The following is a 20,251-nucleotide window of genomic DNA, read 5'->3' as shown; positions in this document are numbered from 1 at the left end:
CTTGTCTTGAAAAAATTGTGAATTTCTGTAGATGAACTTCTAGTTGTACTCTTCTTCTTATGCTGAGCTTTCTTCTTTCTTTTCTCCTGAGAAAGTCAGCACTTTTGGTTAGCCCAGCTACTAAAGAAGAACAGGCCATGGCCCTTTTTGAATGTAAACATGTACAGTTCACTTGATTTCTCCAAGGCTCCTTAAGCCTCCTACAAGGATCCCTCAATTTATACAGATTCCATCATAGGAGCCCTTGAATTCAGGGTCACTGATTTGATTTAATATTATCCAGCTAAAAGTATTCTAGTTGTAGTGTACAATTCTAAAAGTAGGTGTGTTGCCTCCTATATTGGATATGTAATCAAAATTCCCAACTATAAAAACTAATTTTTGTTATAGATTTAAACAGCTACTGGAGGCTGATCACCATAAACTAAACCCAAGATGTTTTTCCCCGTTATACAAAATGGACCTGCAGTGGGTTGAGAAACAAGCCAAGTCCATAGGATCCATATAAATAATTTTGATTACTCGTAAGATACTTTAAATTTTTTTCTACAGAAATCACTACTCTTTTCCATTAAGTAAAGCCTGTCATTTCCTTTAAATTTTTAAAGGATTACTCTTAACGATTTCAAAAATTTCTAGAATGTGTAAGATGAAAGTCTCACAGATTATAATGCCATATGCCATACAATACCTAAGACTTTATGATTTTTTTTTTTTTAGACGGAGTTTCGCTCTGTCTCCCAGCTGGAGTGCAGTGGCACAATCTCAGCTCACTGCAACCTCCGACTCCCTGTTTCAAGTGATTCTCCTGCCTCAGCCTCCCAAGAAGCTGAGATTTACAGGCACACACCACCACGCCTAGCTAATTTTTGTATTTTTAGTAGAGACTGGGTTTCACCATTTTGGCCAGGATGGTCTCGATCTCCTGACCTTGTGATCAACCCACTTTGGCCTCCCAAAATGCTGGGATTACAGGCGTGAGCTACCATGCCTGACCTATGATTTATTTTTCTAATGTAATATGTCATCATTGTATGAACCATTTTTCTAACTTTGACAATTTTTATTTTTCCCTTAATCTCATAAGAAATTTTCATATAGGGTGATTATACATTAAAAAAAAAAAAACATCTTAGAATAATGTTGCTAAAAGAAAATGGATGCTAATATTGCTCTAGTTTAAACTACATATGCAAATTGCAGTCATTAATGAGAATAATATTGAGAAGCAGACTTAAATCACAAATTTTATTTATATTATACCTGTTCAATAAAAAAATTATGATTTTTACATTTTATTGTGGTAATATATTTTTTCTTTATTTCATTTTATAGAAGACAGCTTTTATGTAAAATGCACACGATAAACTGATGTAACAATGTCATTTTTACATACAGTCTTAAATGTTACAGGATTTTTCGACTCCCTTGTGAGTTTACTTGGTTAGTTAAACTATATTTCCTATACTAGAAAAATATTTGCTCAATAAGGAGTTATTTTCATAAACTACAAGCAAACAAGGGAAATTCATTTACAGTTAAAAAAATTCCAGCAGCCTGAAAATGTATATGAAATATCATTGATACAAGTATTATACAAATCGATTAGTATGGTGTTATGAATTAACTAGCAATTATCTGCTAGTTTCCAGAGTTGTAAATTAACTCAAGTATCTAATTTAAGTATAGATCACAGAGCTGGATTTAAACTAAGAAATTTATAAGAGCCAGTTTCTACCTTTAGGAAGAAGTTTCCTCAGGGAAAGCAGTGACCTGCTTGGCTTTTTACTATGGAGATAGAGATTCTGTGGTCCCTGTAGTGGACTCTTCTAAAATTTAATCACTCTTACAGTAGATTATGCCTATTTTCCATCACAGTATGTCCTGCTACAGTATAAAACTAAGCATACACTTTTGTATTCTTGAAGACAGCTGTTACCTTATAACCTTTTCTGTTCCAAATAACCCTGATTCTTTTCATATTTCTCATGTGGTCAACTCTTAATTTCATCATTGCACAGTGATGAAAAGAAGTACAAAAATTCAAAAGGATAAATAATGCCAAAAGTCAAGTACATTTGACTTTGGCATGCATTACAGGATTTTTTAAAAATAATATTCTTAATTCTCCTAGTTTCATTGCCGACAGAAAATATACCAGTTTTTATACTGATTCTTTGATGTATTTTGAGACTTTTTTATGGACTAAAACAATATCAATATTCTTAAATGATCTGTATTTGAAAACAATGTGTATTCTCCAATTTGGGATACAGGATTGTAATATATACAAATATATATTACCAAGCATGTTAGTTATGTGTTTTAAATCTTCTATGTCATTACTAATGTTTTTGTCTGCTTGATTTCTCAATTAGTATGTTAAATTATATGTTACAATAGATTTGTTAACTTCTACTTACAATTTTCTTAATGTTTGTTTTATATATTTTGAATTGTTACCTGTATAAGATTATAGATTATTTATATCGTCTTAGTGAATTGAGTCCTCTATTATATCCTATCCCTAGATCTCTAGAAATGTTTTTTGCCCTAAAATCTCTTTTAGTTATCAGAATAAATATACTACCTACCTCTATTTTAGTGTTTTATACCACTTTCTTTTTTTTCTGTAGTGATGATGAAACTTTCCCTGATTTTTAAAATATATTTTAGTTCAGGAATTTTCTATAATTAAAATGTAAATATACAATAAAATAAATAATGATAGAATTATAACCACCATATAGATGAAGAAGTAAAATACTGCCATATACCACGAATCCCCTTCATGTGTATCCCCACTCATAATCCCTCAATGTCTTTCAAAAGATAAACACAATCATGACTTTTATGTAAATCACTCACTTGCTTTGTTCTATGGTTTTAACACCTACTTATGCATCCTAAACAGTATAGTTTAGTTTTACCCCTTTTTGTAGTTTATGTAACTGGCATCATGTTATATGAATGTTTCTGTCTCTTGTTTCTTGGGCTCAACAAATCATGATTGCCAGTTTCATCTGTGTTGTATGTAGTCCTAGTTAATTCACTTTTTTTACTGTAAACAGTGGCTTTCAAGCATTGTGGTCTGTGATCCTATTACATGTCGAAAGTTGTTGAGGATCCAAAAGAGATTTTGTTTACATAGGTTATATATTGTATATTTACCGAATTAGAAGTTATAACTGAGATTTTTAAAAATATTAGTCTATTTTAAAACAATAATTTAAAAACTCATTATATGTTAACATAAACTTTTTAATTTAGAAAAATAACTTCAAAAATGTAGTGAGGAGAGTGGTATTGTTTTACATTTTTTGCCAATCTCTTTAATGTCTGGCTTACCAGAAGACAGCTGGTTTCTCATAGCTGTTTTGCATTCAATCTGTTGCAGTATGTTATTTTGGCAATAAATACTGTCAGTTGTTTACTTTGAAGTGACAGGCTCTTGCTTGGTTCATTTTCAAAAAAATGTCTGCCACATACTGAAATCTGAATAACCATGGTTTGTCTATTAGTTGTTCTTTCAGGTAAAAGTGGTGGCTCATGAAAAAAGTGGCTAGTTCAGCTTGCAACACAAATCATCACACAGGTGTTCTTTCTGAAGACAACCACCATGGTACTTGAGTATGCAGCAGTAGTGCTGTATGCACACTCACACCAAATATTTTAAAAAAAATTCATTCTTCTATGCCTCTTAATTTCTCCTTAACAGTTTGCCATATTTTTATCTTTTCATGCTGCATTCTTCATATTTATCTTCCGGTTCATGAATTCTACTAGAGATATATGTAATCTGATGTTAAATTTCAGTGGTTAAATTTCTGAGAGTTTTACTTGGCTATTTTTCTAAGAGTACAACAATTTTCGATTGTCTGTTTTTTCCTGAATAATCCTTTCAGATCTAGCTTCGTATTTTTCAAAGTTATCAAAGTTATTTTGCATTTCATATCTAACCATTTCGGTGTTGGAAGTCTGCACATCTGGTTCTGTTGTTTCTGCTGGCTCTCACTTAGGGTGGCTTATGTTCTTTTGTCTTCAGCAGTTTTGCGTTGTGAGCATACAATTGTTGTCTCTGTTCAGATTCTTTGAGGACTAGATTAAGGATATGTTCTCCCTGGGAGGATTGTGTTCCGTTTTCTTTTTCTTTTTTTCCTATGATATACCTGGGGTGCAGTCCCATGTCACTTTAAATAACAAGTCTCAGATTACAGTTTTTAGGGCCATGGTTGTCATGGTGACATGAAGTATAAAGATATAGTTTTAATTTGTGTGTGTGTGTTTGTGTTTAAATATCACTAATAGCAAAGACAGTGTACTTTACTGTCTGTTCCTATGGACTGTTACTTTATTTTCCCCTAGTTTGTTTAATCTCTGAATAGAACCTTCTTAGACCCTTTATTCAGACAGGGTATTTGGCTGTCTGAACACGGGAACTTTAGGGAGCCATTATTCTGCTTACCACAGTGATATCTCTAAATCAATCTTCTTTCCTCCTAACTTCCTTTTTCCCTCCTTTCCTCCTTCCCTCTTTATTTCCTTCTTTCCTTCCTCTTTTCCTTTTTTGTCTCTTCCTTTCTTGCTACCTTCCTCCCTTTCAGTCATATGTGGCATGGAATGCCTTGAAAGGGATCCTGCTTTGGCTCAGCCAAAAAGGCATTGGGCACTTTTGACCAAAACTACAAAGTTTAAGAAAGTTCTATCAATAACAGACTCTGAACTTAAGCAAAAAATGTGTCAGACTTACAGGACACACTACATCCAGGACATCATTTTGCCTATGCCTTTCATTTGTGAAGTTCTGGGCTTCCTATCTGTATATTCTTTTACCTCTTTTAATGAAGGTCTACACACTTAACATGACATCTGGTCAAGGGGCCAGTAGCTCAGATAGCAAACAAAGATAACAGAGAAAACTTCAGGAAGTCTTGGCATATTGGCCTATTTACATATCAAAGCATCATAGTGGTCTGTTTCACAGCCATCACAGTGCCCAGTTACACCTGGGCATTTTTCTGTATCAGCGTTTCCTTACTTAGCCTGTATGCATAGATATGTTCTGGTTTTATATTTGCTTTGCATTTCTTGCTATTAAAATCTAGTCTGACTTTCATTGCTACTTTAAGCTTATGTAAAATATCCTTATTGTATTATATTTTCCTGGTGTTAAAAATTCCTACTAGTTTGCGTATTCTAAGAATTTACTCTGAACTTCGTCGTTCAAATTGTTGTTTAAAAAATTTAAAACTGTCTCCAGAACAGATACATACATAGGAATCAGTGAGAGTGCCAGGCATATCACTCATTTATTAGCTGTTTTTTCCTGCAGCAATAGTTGCTGTAAGGATATTGTTTCTGCCCTCTGAAACTTTGTAATTATTTAAAAGATGATGTAAGATAAAACAAAAACAAATATATCCAGTTACAGCAATTCAGTAGTATATTCTAGCATAATTTAATCCCTGAGGCCAAATGATGAACCAGAAAAGCTTTCTGCGGCAGGACACTTGTAAAACTGTTATGTTCTAAATAAGACTTTTTAAATTCGAAAAGTTGTATATTATCCTGATAGATAAATACACATTTTCAAAATATTTTCAAATATGGGAAAGCAAGACGAAAATTAAAAATATCCTAACCCCAACATTTGGAGATAATTAATATATTTACTTTTTTTTCTTGCCCACAAAATATATGATTGGTTAAACTAATTTTAGCTTTTAATATGTTATAAATATATTTGTGTGTGTGTGTGTGATGGTGGACAGTGTTTGGAAGTAAGGATGAGGCATGGCTTCACAAAGTGAATCGTTCCTGCTACTCTTCTAATAATAGTGCACAGTAAGCCGTATTTTCTAGTTTGGTGGGTTTAACAATCCCTTTCTTTATCACATATTAACCTTCTGAATTGAAGTTTTAAAATGCATCCACATTCAAAATGTGTAAATAATATTTTCAGATCAAGCATTTGATCTAGCTGGTATTTACTGAGGTTATTCCATATCTATGTAAAAGAAAATGAACTGTATTAGTTCTATATTTAGCTAGTTTTACCTGTTTAATTTATAACTGCTTAGTTAAAGCTTGTATCATTATAAAGGGAGTGATGCAGATTCTCTGTCAATTTGCTACATTTATAGTTACGGTAATATTTATGTCTGTGTTATGTAAATGGTTCCTGCTAAATAATACTTTATTAACATTTTATAAAGATTTTATTAAAATATAGGCAGTGGGCAGTGTTTCTAGTTAGTAATAGTGAATTAAAACTTAGAGGACCTTTGAAATAATTGCTAGATGCATATAATTTTTTTAGTAGCACTGGACTTTTAAAGATTAAGGCAAAATGAAAGAAAGAAAAGTTCTATTTTCATCCAGTCACTCTTGAGTACACCATGCAGCATTTCATCTCACATTAACCAAAAGATCACCTGAGAAACTGTGAAATCTTCCCTGATAAATCCTGACAGAAACTGGGTTTAATTATTTTTGTTTATGGGGATCCAAGTTAGGCTTGCAGTTTGACATCTTCCTAGAGTGATTTGACTACACTTCTTAATCTACACTTCCTGGTATCTCCTTCAGACCACCCTGTTCTCAGATAGAATTTAGTATCCTGTCCTTGTAAAAAAAGAATAAGAAGTACCTTAACCATTCACAATAGAAACACCTGCCAAATCTCAAGTAGTTTTGAGTGCTTTGACTTAAAACAAGCCTATTTTATTTTTGACAAGCTTGGGATGAATTTAAACTTTGTTTCTGTAAAGTATAGATAAGGTTATTTTGAATCTTTGATATACCAGCAAGATGTATGATAGCCAACAATAATTTATCTTTTAATAGGTTGCTACAAAATTGCCAAAATTTTTCCCAAACAAATTTAGTTCACACAAAGTGTGAATAGAATTTTTTTCACCCTTTCTTAGAAGTTATACACGTTTCAGTAGAAGGGCAGAAGGAGAGATCGGAGAATTTGATTCTTTTCGACAAAGCTACATTGTACTTAGAAATAGTGGTTATATACCATTACACCTTTGAAAGTATGTGAGTTACCAGCAGTGTAATACAATACTGTTGTGCACAGCAGAAAACAAAACAAACAAGAAAAAAAGGTAAGCTAATGTGTTTCCTTTGCAAGGTTGGTTAGATTTAAAGTGTATAAATTATCATTCTTTGTGACTATTCTTTAGATTTCAGTTGTGCTTCTTAAAACTTCTACAGGTTCTTAAAACAGATGCTGAGGAACTTGTCTCCAGAAGCTATTGGGATACACTGAGACGTAACACAAGCCAAGCACTGTTTTCAGACCTCGCAGAGGTATAATTAAGCCTCAACAAGGTCCTTGTACTATTTGCCATCTTGTTAATCTAGTCCTCATTTCATTTTAGAGTCACAGTGATGAAACCCAACATGTATGTTACATTTTCCATTTTTTTAGTACAGCAAAAATTACTGTATATAAACTGTGTATTTGAATACGTCAGCTTTGACAGTTCAACTTAACTAAAAGGAAATGACATTTTTTTTTACGTAAGGATCTCTATGTAGAAATTAGAATATATGTATTTTAAAGTTTCACTGAATCTTTTAAGCTTACAATTTACCATGTTACATGAAGTGCTGAAATGTTTCCCCCAATAAAAGATACCTGACTCTTTAGAATTATGTTAGATTTAAACAAATTTCCCAGTATTGATAGTGAGTGGCTTACCAAGGGCCCGGGGTATGGGAGTTTGAGAAGGTATGGTAGTAGGAACAGCCAGTCAAGGAAGGGAGGAATATTTTACCTTGACATTAAGATTGCCAGTGCATAGTGAAAATAAAAAGCAGACCGACCTTATTTCAGTTTTATTACCGTTTTTGAATTTCGTACAGATCTGTATCTTACTGCTGCATTGGAGTAGACTGCTTCCATTATCCCATTCTTACGACACTGTCAATAGGGATTTCTAGTTTTTCAAGATGGGCCGTATCTTAGAAACACTGTTTTGTGTTTCTTATTAAGAATTTTTCCTAAGAACTTTATTAGAGGCAGCTAGCAGTCTTACCAGAAAAGACTTTTCATAAATACTGAGATTTATTTTTCATTATCTCTTTCTCTTTAAAGTGGGCTTCTCATTTCTTTTTCTAGACTTTAACTTTTAAAAGTTATACCTAAAAATATCTGGAGAAGTAAACTGGAATCAGTTGTGACTTCTGTTATCCATGTATTACAGTGTTACTCTATTGACATATCTAGACTAGGGCAAACACTTCAAAATGTTAATTTTGTCACCCTTGCTCAATTTTAAAGTCCCAAAGCAAATAAAGTATTTTGTCCTATGTTTAATATGTCTGTGATATATAACTGTGATGTAATTATGACCAACAATTACCTTTTAAAATTACCTTTTAAAAGTGAACCATGTTTAGGTATGACATGGCAGATGTTCCATTTACAGATATTTTAGAAGCACTTTATTTTGTAATCATTTACATAGGTACATTGTAGTAGTCAGCGCTTAAAAATAAGAGCAACTGGGAACATTACCTCTTAGAGTCCCTACAAGTCAACTGTGTCCTAGCTTCCATGCTTCAAATCAACGGTCATATCATTGTCTCTCCCCATACTAGAGTATCCACCTTCCAGCCTCCAACCATCTTAATCCCATTTAACTCTGGTAGACATTCTCAGTTAGACAAAATCTGCTAATTAGAGATTGAATTTAACTTAAATCTTGGTAAGTTTAATATCAGAAAACCAGTCAGGTCCTGTGTACTCAGAGAATTATATGATTTGTTTAAGATCTTTGGAAAATGTATATGGTTCTATTGTAGATAGGCTGGAGCTGGTGGGCTTTTACAGAGCTAATTAATTCTGCACACCTCTTCCCAACTCAACACTGTGTGACACCCCCTTTGGTACTTGAAAGTGGCTATAATAGGAATATGAATATCACAGAAACTGGCCAACATTACAAATCGGCCTTTTTTTTTTTTTTAAATTCTGGACAGTTCAGTTTGACAGCACACTATTGGCTGTAATTAATCCATATACTGATTCTAAGCTGCTAAATTAATGAATGAATTGAATCAAATTCCCTGAAAGTAAATCTGATAGAGAGAAGAAAGAAAGGAAAAAGAGGAAAAGAAAACAAAACTTAAATATTGTGTTCCAAATAAAATAATTACTTGGGGAGTATCTGTTACTACCGTCCCACATTAGAATAATAATTGAGAATTAACTACAGTTCAGTTACAACTAATTATATAAATCCTTATAGGTTACTGTGAATACCAGTGGAATACAGAACTGTTTACAGTATTAGTATTTCAGGATTCAAATTGGTTCAGAAAGAAGGCTTGGAAATCTATTTGTTATTTGTATTTATTTGTTATATATTTAATATGTAATTACTGAGATAAAATCTCTAAATAGTATAGGGAAATTGGATATTAGCCCCTCATATTCTAGTCTGGAGCTGTTTCTAACCATAGATTTTTAAAATTACAGTAAAACTCTGTGTCTCCAATTACTGTGAAACCATGTAATGAAAATTTGAGTATCATAGCTAAGACCACTTTCTAACCAAGATCATATATAATAAATTCTTAGTGCAGTATGATGAGTATATTATGCAACTGTTGAATACAGTCTGTCAGTGTCAAAATTGTAAATACTGTTTTGAGTTCTACAGATGAAATGTAAAATTTTGCTTTCAATTTGCGTTCAATTACATATTCTTGGTAAATTTCAATAGGTTATTCAAAAACTTTATTAACAAAATGAAAAGTTTGAAGATTTCCTCCAGTCTTTGGATATTTCATAGGGTTGTTATCACATTATAATCAATAAAAACATGTTAAAAGAATATTTTTAAGCCCTTTAATAGTTTGATATATTTCATGCAAGTTTTGTTTATTTTATTTTTGATGAAATCATTTTAAATAGTTTTTAATCAAAGCAAAGTAAGATAATGTCCTTTGTATAAATGGTCCACGGGGTTCTTTTGTGGCTTTTTCTCCCTTTGTTATGAAAACACCTGAATTCAGTTTATTTTAACAATAAGCACAAGAATCACAGGATTAAAGTCTCTATTTTCATCTCAATCCTTGGGTGATGTAAGTTATGTAACACTGTTAGGATACCAAGGACATTGGTATAGTTTTCAGTGACTGAGCAGTACTCTGTTTCTCTGAGTGGGGGAAAAGTTTTCCCCATTTTCATTTTCATCTCTCTGTTGTCACTGTTACTTATGCCTCACTGGATCTGGATTATCTGGATAAGTGCAACATACATCTCATAAGATTTTGATGCTGAAAGACTGTTAAGTGAAGATCTCTGCTCTGTGGGCATGACAAAAACTGGCTGAATGAGGTCATTATTTAAAACCTGTATAAGACAAAGCCATCTTATTTTAGTATACTGTGTCTTGAAAAGGACATCTCACACTGTAAGAAAACATTCCTTAATTATGTTATCTGAATTCACTAACTTTTGGTGTTCCTATAACCACTCATTTTAAGGCTTTTTTTCCAGATGTATATAATATGTAATTTCAACAGCAAAAAAGAAGTAAGAGTGTACGATGTAAAAATCTTTTTTTATTACGATTCAACATTCTTCTTTTCTTTTCTTTCCTTTTTTTTTTTTTTTTTTTTTTTGAGACAGAGTCTGGCTGTGTTGCCCAGGCTGGGGTGCAGTGGCGCTATCTCGGCTCACTGCAAGCTCAGGCTCACTGCAAGCTCTGCCTCCAGGGTTCGTGCCACTCTCCTGCCTCAGCCTCCCGAGTAGCTGGGACTACAGGCGCCCGGCTGATTTTTTGTATTTTTAGTAGAGACAGGGTTTCACTGTGTTAGCCAGGATGGTCTCGATCTCTGGACCTCGTGATCCACCCGCCTTGGCCTCCCAAAGTGCTGGGATTACAGGCGTGAGCCACCGCGCCTGGCCTCAACGTTCTTATCTTTTCTGTCTTGTCTAGTCCCTTTTCAGTGTCCTGAAATATATTTGATAAAAATACATAATAATAGCTAACACTTAGTAAGCATTTACAGTACACTAGTCACAGGGCTAAATGATTTAAATGTGTTATCTCATCCTTACCGCAAGCCTTTGGGATAGATACTATTATTATTCCTTAAGATAGTGATATCCTCCTGACCTCGTGATCCGCCCGTCTCGGCCTCCTGGCTAACACGGTGAAACCCCCTCTCTACTAAAAAAATACAAAAAACTAGCCGGGCGAGGTGGCAGGCGCCTGTAGCTGAGGCAGGAGAATGGCGTGAACCCGGGAGGCGGAGCTTGCAGTGAGCGGAGATCTGGCCACTGCACTCCAGCCTGGGCGACAGAACAAGACTCCGTCTCAAAAAAAAAAAAAAAAAAAAAAAAAAGATAGTGATATCCTCAACAGATTAACTTCTGTAAGGTCACTTAAATAATGAGAAGTGTCTGGATTCAAAGCCAGCAATCTGACTCTTAAACCATCTTATTTGCTCACCACAATACTGGCTATTTGTGAAGTAAGCAACTTTTTCAAAACCACCATTTCCCCCTTCTAATCTACTCTGTCTCCTTTCCTCTCACCCCATTCTTCTAGCTTCCGGACAGAGGCAAGAGCCTCTACTCTTATGCTGCACTCAGGGGTGGAATAACCTCTGAAATAGTTCCTCCTCCTACTAATTTAAACTGATAATAAATAAGATAATAAACTTATTAAGCTAGACTCTATTAAATCACAAAAAGAGTGCCTATAATTAATATCAGATTTCTTTTTTCCCAAAAGTTATTTGCGTCTTATGACTACTAATAAGAACATTTGGTTGCTTATATTTTAACTTTATCCGCAAAATTGTTGTTACGGTTAGGATTGTTCCCATTTTATAGATAAGAAAGCTGAAGGTAAAAAAAAAGTCAGTGACCCAGGTCTTCTGATTTTAAATGTTGTTCTATTAGAGCAGGCTGCCTCTTCAACTTAAAGTTCTGGGGAAAGTAATGCCTTTTAGAGCTACTCCAATTATACTAGTCTCCTCTCACTTATGGATCCCCAAAAGACTGGCACCACTAATATTCCTCAACTTTCATAAGAAGCTTGTTCAAGAAGATGCATTTAAAACATAGTATGTGACACTTGGCTACCTGGCTGTATTTTTTTTCTCCTGGCAAACAGATCAAACCACTATCAAATCCTCAAAGAAGTTGGTTTTATTGTAGACAACTTCTCAGGTATCCCAGCTATGGAGGATACTTGGGATTTCTCAGCAGAGTAAACTGAGTAGTAGTAGTAGAGATCTACCAAACCAATGATAAGGAGGTTATATGCTGGAATGATTAGGAAAATCTAAACTAAATTACTTAAATGTAAGTAGAATATTTAAACGATTACTAAAGAATGTCAACAGTTTTAGATAATTTAAAGTATAGATACCCTACATGCTGGAGTTTTTAAGACAAATGTGAATAATTAGTCACTTTAGAAACAGATTTTAATGCATTAAAAGGGGACATGTGCAGGGGAAATCAGATGTGGTCTCTGTTACTCCATGTTAATCATTAAAAGAGAAGCAGATTTGGTCCATGGAGAAAGGAAATAAAGATTTAACAAATGTTATGAAGGATAAAATTGCCATCTTTATGAAAGATTAGGAAGAGGGGCTGTGAGGAATCAAAGGAATATGAAAGTTTAGTGTATGGATGAATGAGACTTTTGGTCAGCAGCCACAGAAGACTGATCCTTTGTAGAGAAGTATTTGTTTTCTGTCTTATGTTTTCTGTGGAGTACTATCAGGGTTCTGGACAAAAAGTAATAAAACTATGTGCCTATCTACAGCTATTTTTCTTGAATAAAAAATAGGATTATTTAAACTCTTTTTTTCACATTTCCTAGGATGATGTATAGGAAAGTTACAATCCTTTGAATTTTATGCTTTTTGTACCTAAGTTTATGAAATGAGTTAATGGCCAACTGGAGAAGGAAGGAAGGAAGGGAAGGAGAGAAAAGGAAGATCTATAAAGCTACATTAAAGGAAGGTGGATGATTTTCATAGGCCATTATACTTTATAAGGACTATAACCAAGCAGTTTTAAGAAAATACTTGGAACTTAGTTTATTAAGTTGAGTGGAAAAGGAAAAGTCTCTGGAATTAATTTTTTATCCATTTGACAAGTTATGTAAGACTTTGAAAAAATTGTAGATCATATAAATTTTTAAGATCATATTATTACTTTAGTTTTTCTGTTTCCAAATACAGTATCCATTAAAGTATCGTAATTACAGAATATAATGGTTAAAGGAAGCTGTTTTGTGAAGCTTGGGACCATTCTTGTGTCAGCCCCATTTATTCAATATCTCTTTGGAACATCATTTAAAAAAAATAATTTTTCAGATTGATTAGGAAAATCCAAACTGAATTACTTGAATAAAAATAGAATATTTAGATGATTATTAAAGGATTTCAATTATTTTAGATAATTTAAAAGATAGACTGCTATATGCATAATTTGAGGTTGAACATTTCTTATACCTTCAAAATTTTTTGAGTACAAAGATCAGTTTCATTCAAAGTTCGATTACTAAAATGTGAGCTTTATTTTAACTATAATTGCATGTATTAATGTGCCTGTGTTTTTCATTCCAATATTAATATATTTACATTCTTGATGTTTGTATGTCGATAACAAAATTATTTGAGAGATATTGGGTATCCCTATTCTGTTTCTTTTATTGAAGCTAACTTTCAAATTGTGATTTATTTTTAAGCGTGCTGATGACATCACAAGTTTAGTAACAGATACTACACTTCTTGTACACTTTTTTGGAAAGAAAGGAAAAGCTGAGCTCAACTTTGAAGATTTTTATAGGTGAGCTTATTTTTATATTTTTATTAAAAATTATTAGCCTACTGAAATCAGAAGGATCTTTAGACATTGTCTAGTACAGCAATACTCACCTCCTTTGTTACTTTAATCTTAAATAAGATCCTCTGTATAATAAATACCCACATTTATCAGTACCTACATACCAGTGGTTATATTGATAATTATAACAGGAAGTTACTGAACGATTTTTTAAAATTCCAGATATCTGAATTGTTATCTTCTATATAGTCAGAAGAAAGTATGTTGCCAATTCCTTGTCTCAATAAGCTGCAGTGATAGTAACAAGTAGTTTAAGTATCATTACTACTCTGCAAGGTACTTTGTTATCCCCAGGTTATAGATGAGGAAACTACACCCCTGAAAGGCTAGGTTATTTGCCCCAGGTGCTACCACCATTAAGTGGTAAAGCCTCATAGATCCTGTGCTCTTTTCATTCTCATTTACAGGGAGGAACTTTGTTAATCTTTGTGTCATCATACAATTATTTCCATGTAACCTTTTCTGGGACAGTGAGTATTTCATCATCTCCTGTTATCATAACTCTTTATTTATCTTTTTATTCTTTGTTACATTTTTTGTCATAGATTCATGGATAATCTCCAAACAGAAGTTCTAGAAATAGAATTCCTTTCCTACTCTAATGGAATGAATACCATCAGTGAAGAAGATTTTGCTCATATTCTTTTACGATATACAAATGTGGAAAATACGTCAGTATTTTTAGAAAATGTGCGTTACAGTATACCTGAAGAAAAGGTATCTCATCCTCATATTTAGTTGGTTATGTTACTGTTTTGTAATATGTGCCTATAAAACACATTGCCCTTTTGTTAGTTCTTTTGCTTCTCTGTGGATTAAAAGATATCTTGAATATATTTCATTCTGTGTCCTAAGTGCTGTGGCTACACTTTCAAAAATAAATTAATTGTAAATTCTGGGTACATATCCACATTTTTCTTAGGTATTTCGAAACTCCTTTAGGCTACTACCAATTGTTTTATTCAAATTAACAATATCATTTTTCAGGAGAATTCCACTTAGCTATATGCTTTGACTACTACCTAAACATCACCTCATAAAAAAGTTTATGTTGACATCATTTCTGTCACACTCTATTCCTTTCCATAACACCCTTAATAAAAGGTCATTTGAAGACCACCATTGATGAGTGAGTGATCTTATCATCAGCTGAAGTGAAGTTTTTCAAAGAGTTTGGATGGCAGGAATGGTTAAGAACCTGGGACAACTGATTGTCTATTTGTTTAGTAACAAATATGTTGTCAGCGCTTCTGAACAGTTGCATTATCTAGTGGTATTTGAATGCATCACTGCAACCAAATAGAACTAGTGTTACCTACCTCTTCAAGCTTGGGATGTTTTAGATATATTGCCTTCTATTTGTGTTTAGACAAGGATCAGGTTAATCATCCAAGAAAAACTTGCAAATAGTTTTACTTTGTTTAGAATGGATACACTGTGACAATGTTAACAGTTCTCCATTTCCTCTAAGGAATGGAAAAAAAAAAAAAAAAAAAAAAGACTTGTTACATTTGGCAATTAGTTTACGATATCTCTGAATTAGAGTACTTTTTATCTGTTTTCCATGTAAAACGGAATTTTTCCAATTCATAGGTACTTCCCTAAAAATAAATATTGAAAATCGTACTACCCTAGTAGTGCAATTTTTCCAGCTACTGGGGTATTACTTAGGGCCTTGAATCTGCATTTTTTTTTGCTTTTATTAAATGGAAACATTAAAATCTATAACTTAAAAGGTTAAGTTTTTTAAAGTTAAATTCAGTTTCTGAACAATTCCAATTTCTAGATGTATCTTAAGCACCACAAATGATTACTTGTAGAAATGGAAAATTTTGCACGTGAACCAAAATTAATTGATTCTCATTGATTTTGATTTTTTTTTTCTACATTATCTCATCAATGCTCAGAGCAGCCTTCTAGGCTTGACAGCATTCTTTGGCATCTTTCTTTTAGAACAATGGAAGCTGAGGCTTTCAGATACTTAGACCCTTGTCCAAGGATTCAAATCCAAGGCTTTCTAAGCCAATGATATTCTTACCACGCTCCACTTATGTCTTTCCCTTCCTTCCACCTACTTAACTCTTCCCCTTCTTTCCATCTCTCATCTCCTTCTCTCCAGAAGAGTAACAGCTACTAATATTTGAATAGCACTTTACATTTCTAAATTACTTTCATTTTCATTTGTTTACCTAGCAGATATTTATTGAGCATCTACTATTTGCTTGGCTTTATTCCAACCACTGGGGCTAAAGTGGCATAATAAGCAAAGTCATTCTCTCATGGAAATATATTTTAGTGGAGAGACAAAATAAACAAGTAAAAAAAGATATACTTTCAGTTCTGATATGTTATGAAAGGGAGCAAGAGTCATGGGGACCGGAAAAGAAAGTAGACTGTCAGGAAGGGCTTTGCTGAAGAGTGAAAAGGTAGCTTCTGGGGAGAGACTATGAAGAATGAGCTATGCAAAGTTCTGGTAAAGTCTTCCAGGTAGAGGTAACAGCAAATGCCAAGGACCTGAGGACAGAAAAGCTCAGTTTATTTGAGAAAATGCCAAAAGTTAAAGTAAGTGGACAGGAAAATTGGAGATGAGTAAGGAAAGGTGGATATGGGTCAAATCTTTTAAGATTCTGTAGGCTAAGGTAAGAAGTTTAGTCTTTATTCAAATAGTGATTCTAAAAGTGATGGGAAGCCATTATAATGTTTAAACTTTAAAGCAGGAAGTCAGCAAACTACCCGACTTCCTAATTTTGTAAGTAAAATTGTATTGGAACACAGCCATGCTCGTTCGTTTAATATACTGTCTGCAGCTGATTTTGCACCATAATGGTAAAGTTGAGGCAACAGAGACCATGTAGCCAGTGAAAATGAAAATATTGACTCTCTGGCCCTTTACAGAAGAAGTTTGTGAACCTTGCTTTAGAGCATAGGCATGATACTCATTCAGCAAATATTCAACAAGTATTGACAATCAACTGTGACACTTAGATGTGGTCTAATTCATGCGCCAGATATCTGATTCATGTTTCAAAAGATATCTTGGCTGCTACATAACAGAATAGATTTTAGGTGGCCTGGGTTTGAAAGGAAGAGACAGGTTAAGATACTGTTATAGGTGCCCAGGCAATAGAAAAGCATGGCTTGGACCCATGCCCAGGCAATAGAAAAGCATGGGTAAGAGTAGGGAAAAGGGGTCAGATATTGATTGGATCATTTAAAAAGTAGAGCCGATAGTACCTGTTCATGGATTATATTTCATTATAAGAGAAAAAGGAATCAAGAACTCCTAGGGCTTTGGCTTGAACCACAAGCTGAAACAGTGCCATTTGCTGAGCTAAGCAAAACCATGAATTTAGGGTTAGGAGGGAATCAAGAGTTTTCTTAGGAACCAGTCATATTTTAGATTCCTAATAGTTATCTAAATGAAAAATTAAGCAGGCAGGTTGGATATGTGAATCTAGCAGTCAAGGGTACAGTCAGGATGGCTGATTAGTAGTCATTAGTGTTTAAACCTCCACATTGTCTGCAGCTTAAACTTCTCCCCTGAATTTCAGGCTTTTACATTGTACTACCTACTCAGCATCTTCACTTGAAGATCCAATAGATATCTCAGGCTTAATGGTTACAAACCTGAACTACTGGTCATTCCCATAAAACTTGTTCCACAAACCATCTTCCCTCTTTCAGTTCATACAAACTCGGTTCTTCTCAGTTCTTGTGGCCAAAATTTTGGACTCCCTCTTTTCACATTCTACATATAATCAGTCTATCAGCAAATCCTATTGATACTACCTGTATAAGAATTTAACCACTCCTAGCCACCTCCACTGCTATCATCCGAGTAATCATTCTGTCTTGCCTGGATTATTGGAATTTCCTCCCAGATCATCCTCCAACTTTGCCTCCCTGCAATCTGTTCAGCATTTAGCATTCACAGAAATGCTTTTGACTGTGATTTCGATCATACCACAGTAAGATTGCCACTCTTCTCAAAGTAAAAGCCAAAATCCTTACAGTGGCTCCTACACACACTGCTCCCTCATTACCTTTGACCTCACTTCCTATATTCTGATCCTGCTCGCTCACTCTGCACCAACCACAGAAACTCTTTACCGTTTCTCAAATCTTCTGTCTTGGGGCTTTGTATATGTTTTCCCCTCTGACAAGAATGTTCTTCCCTTAATAGCCACATGGCTCATTATGCTATTTCTCAATGATGCCTACCCTTTCTAATATATAAATAATAGCCTATTATATGAATAATATATAACCTATTATATAAATGATACTCCCTCTCCTGGCATTCCTTATTCCTTCCTACCTTAATCTGTTTTTATTTCCATAGCATTTTCATATTCTAACATAATGTATAATTTGCTTATTTCATTATACAAATATATTTTATGTATATGTATGCAAATATATATATTATGTTGAACTCCTGTTAATTGATGGATAGATGGTATTTTAAAATGTAGAACTTGAAGCTTTTTTGTTTGTATGAATTTTACCTACAGATATATTCACTCATGATGAAGTGGCATATGTACAAGGTTATTCATTATAATGTTGTTTGTAATAGTAACCGGTTGGAAATGCCTAAATGTCTTTCAGTAAGTCGCTAATCAAATATATCATGATATATCTATAGAATGGAATATGGTGCAGCTGAAAAGAGATCAAAGAAATTCTTTACTAGCGTAGAACTATCTCCAAGATATACTAAGTGTGAAAAGGGCATGATTTAGAGCCATTTGTAGAGTATAAAAACATGCTAACTCTAGAAGGATTCATGGGACTAGAAAATGGTTCCTCTAAGGAAAGAAACTACATGGCTAAGGGTGGAAGGGGGATTTTGTGCTATACAATCTTTGGGCCTTTTGAATTTTGAAGAAGTGAATATATTGTCATATTAAATAAATAATTTAAAAATTTTTTAAATGCCATGGGACTAGGTAAACTTATCTAGGAGATAATGTAGATAGTGACCAGAGGGATGGAAAGATGGCTTCTCATACTAACCATGTAATGCAAATGTTAACAAGAAAGTAGTATAATTATTGTTATTAAGCTTTAAGGAAATGGATATTCAGAAAGATTTAAGTGGCTTACCTTAGATCATTCAGCCAGTAAATTTCGGAGTTTGGATTTATTTCTCCTAACCTTTTAAACTCATTTCTATTTCTGAAAGTTATTATATAGTTGCCATTTACATCAGTTACCAATTAACTTTGAACGGTATGTATTGTGGCATAATTTATGGGATCAGCATGAATTTTGTGCTGAAAACAAACATGGCTTATATACACTTGAAAGCCTCATAAGACCATGTTTTCTGAATGTGTTTGTATTTAGTCAATACTATATTGTAATGATTTGTTTGGATTTTTCGAGTTAGTCTTTTCCTAGTCTTTTGTTTTTTATTTTATTGAGGTAAAATTTATGTAACAAAAAATTAACTGTTTTAAACTGAATAATTCAGTGGGATTTAGTGAATTCACAATATTGTGCAACTGCCACCTCCTTCTACTTCTAAACCATATTCCTCATACCAAAAGTAAGCCCCGTACCTATGATGCAGACCCTTCCCATTTCCTTCTCTCCTCAGTCCCTGGCAACCATCACTCTGCTTTCTGTCTCTGTGGATTTACTTATTCTAGATATTTCATATAAATGGAATCATACAGCATGTAGCCTTTTTGTTTGGCTTCTTTCATAGTATTTTTATTATTCACTTTTATTTGTTTCAAGAAATGGGGTCTTTCTCTGCCACCAGGCTGGAGTGCAGTGGTGCAACCATAGCTCACTGCAGCCTCAAACTCCTTGGCTTAAGTGATTCTACCACCTTAGCCTCGCGGGTAGCTGGGACTATAAGCATGTACCACTGTGCCTGGCTATTTTTTTTTTTTTTTTTTTTTTTTTTTTTGCCTAGGCTTGTCTCAAACTCCTGACTTCAAGTGATCCTCCCATCTCAACCTCCCAAAGTAGTGGGATTACAGGGGTGAGCCACCATACCTGGTCTCATAGTGTTTTTGAGGTTCATCCACACTGTAGTATGTATCACTATTTCATTCTTTGCTATGGCTGAATAATAATAGTCCATTTTATGTACATACCACAATTTGTTTATCCATTCGTCCTTCCATAGACATTTGGGCTATTTCTGCCTTTGGCTGTTGTGACTGGTACTGCTATGAATATATGTGTACATGTAGTTTTGATTTGTATTTTCCCGGGGAGTAATTATATTCAGCATCTTTTTATATGCTTATTGGCCATTTCTTTGGAGAAATGATTTTTCAAGTCCTTTGTCCATTTTAAAATTAGGTTGTTTATCTTTTTGTTACTGCTTTGTAC

General features: G+C 33.8%; 1 protein-coding gene across 4 annotated transcripts in view; it reads left to right on the top strand.

Moving 5' to 3' along the window:
• The window catches only part of MICU3 (mitochondrial calcium uptake family member 3), an 89,325-nt gene that overhangs the window by 60,296 nt on the left and 8,778 nt on the right, over nt 1–20,251 (top strand). For 3 of the 4 annotated variants that reach the window (XM_050801820.1, XM_050801823.1, XM_050801822.1), the window contains 3 exons: nt 7,225–7,320; nt 13,740–13,840; nt 14,443–14,614. In XM_050801820.1, coding sequence (XP_050657777.1) covers nt 7,225–7,320; nt 13,740–13,840; nt 14,443–14,614 — 369 coding nt within the window. The remainder of the gene's footprint in view (nt 1–7,224; nt 7,321–13,739; nt 13,841–14,442; nt 14,615–20,251) is intronic. The other variant, XM_050801824.1, reaches the window with a different exon arrangement.

This window comes from Macaca thibetana, chromosome 8 (assembly GCF_024542745.1).
Source record: "Macaca thibetana thibetana isolate TM-01 chromosome 8, ASM2454274v1, whole genome shotgun sequence".
Classification (NCBI taxonomy): domain Eukaryota; kingdom Metazoa; phylum Chordata; class Mammalia; order Primates; family Cercopithecidae; genus Macaca; species Macaca thibetana.
Note: the sequence above shows the minus strand (reverse complement) of the source record. Positions and strands in the feature narration are given on the sequence as shown.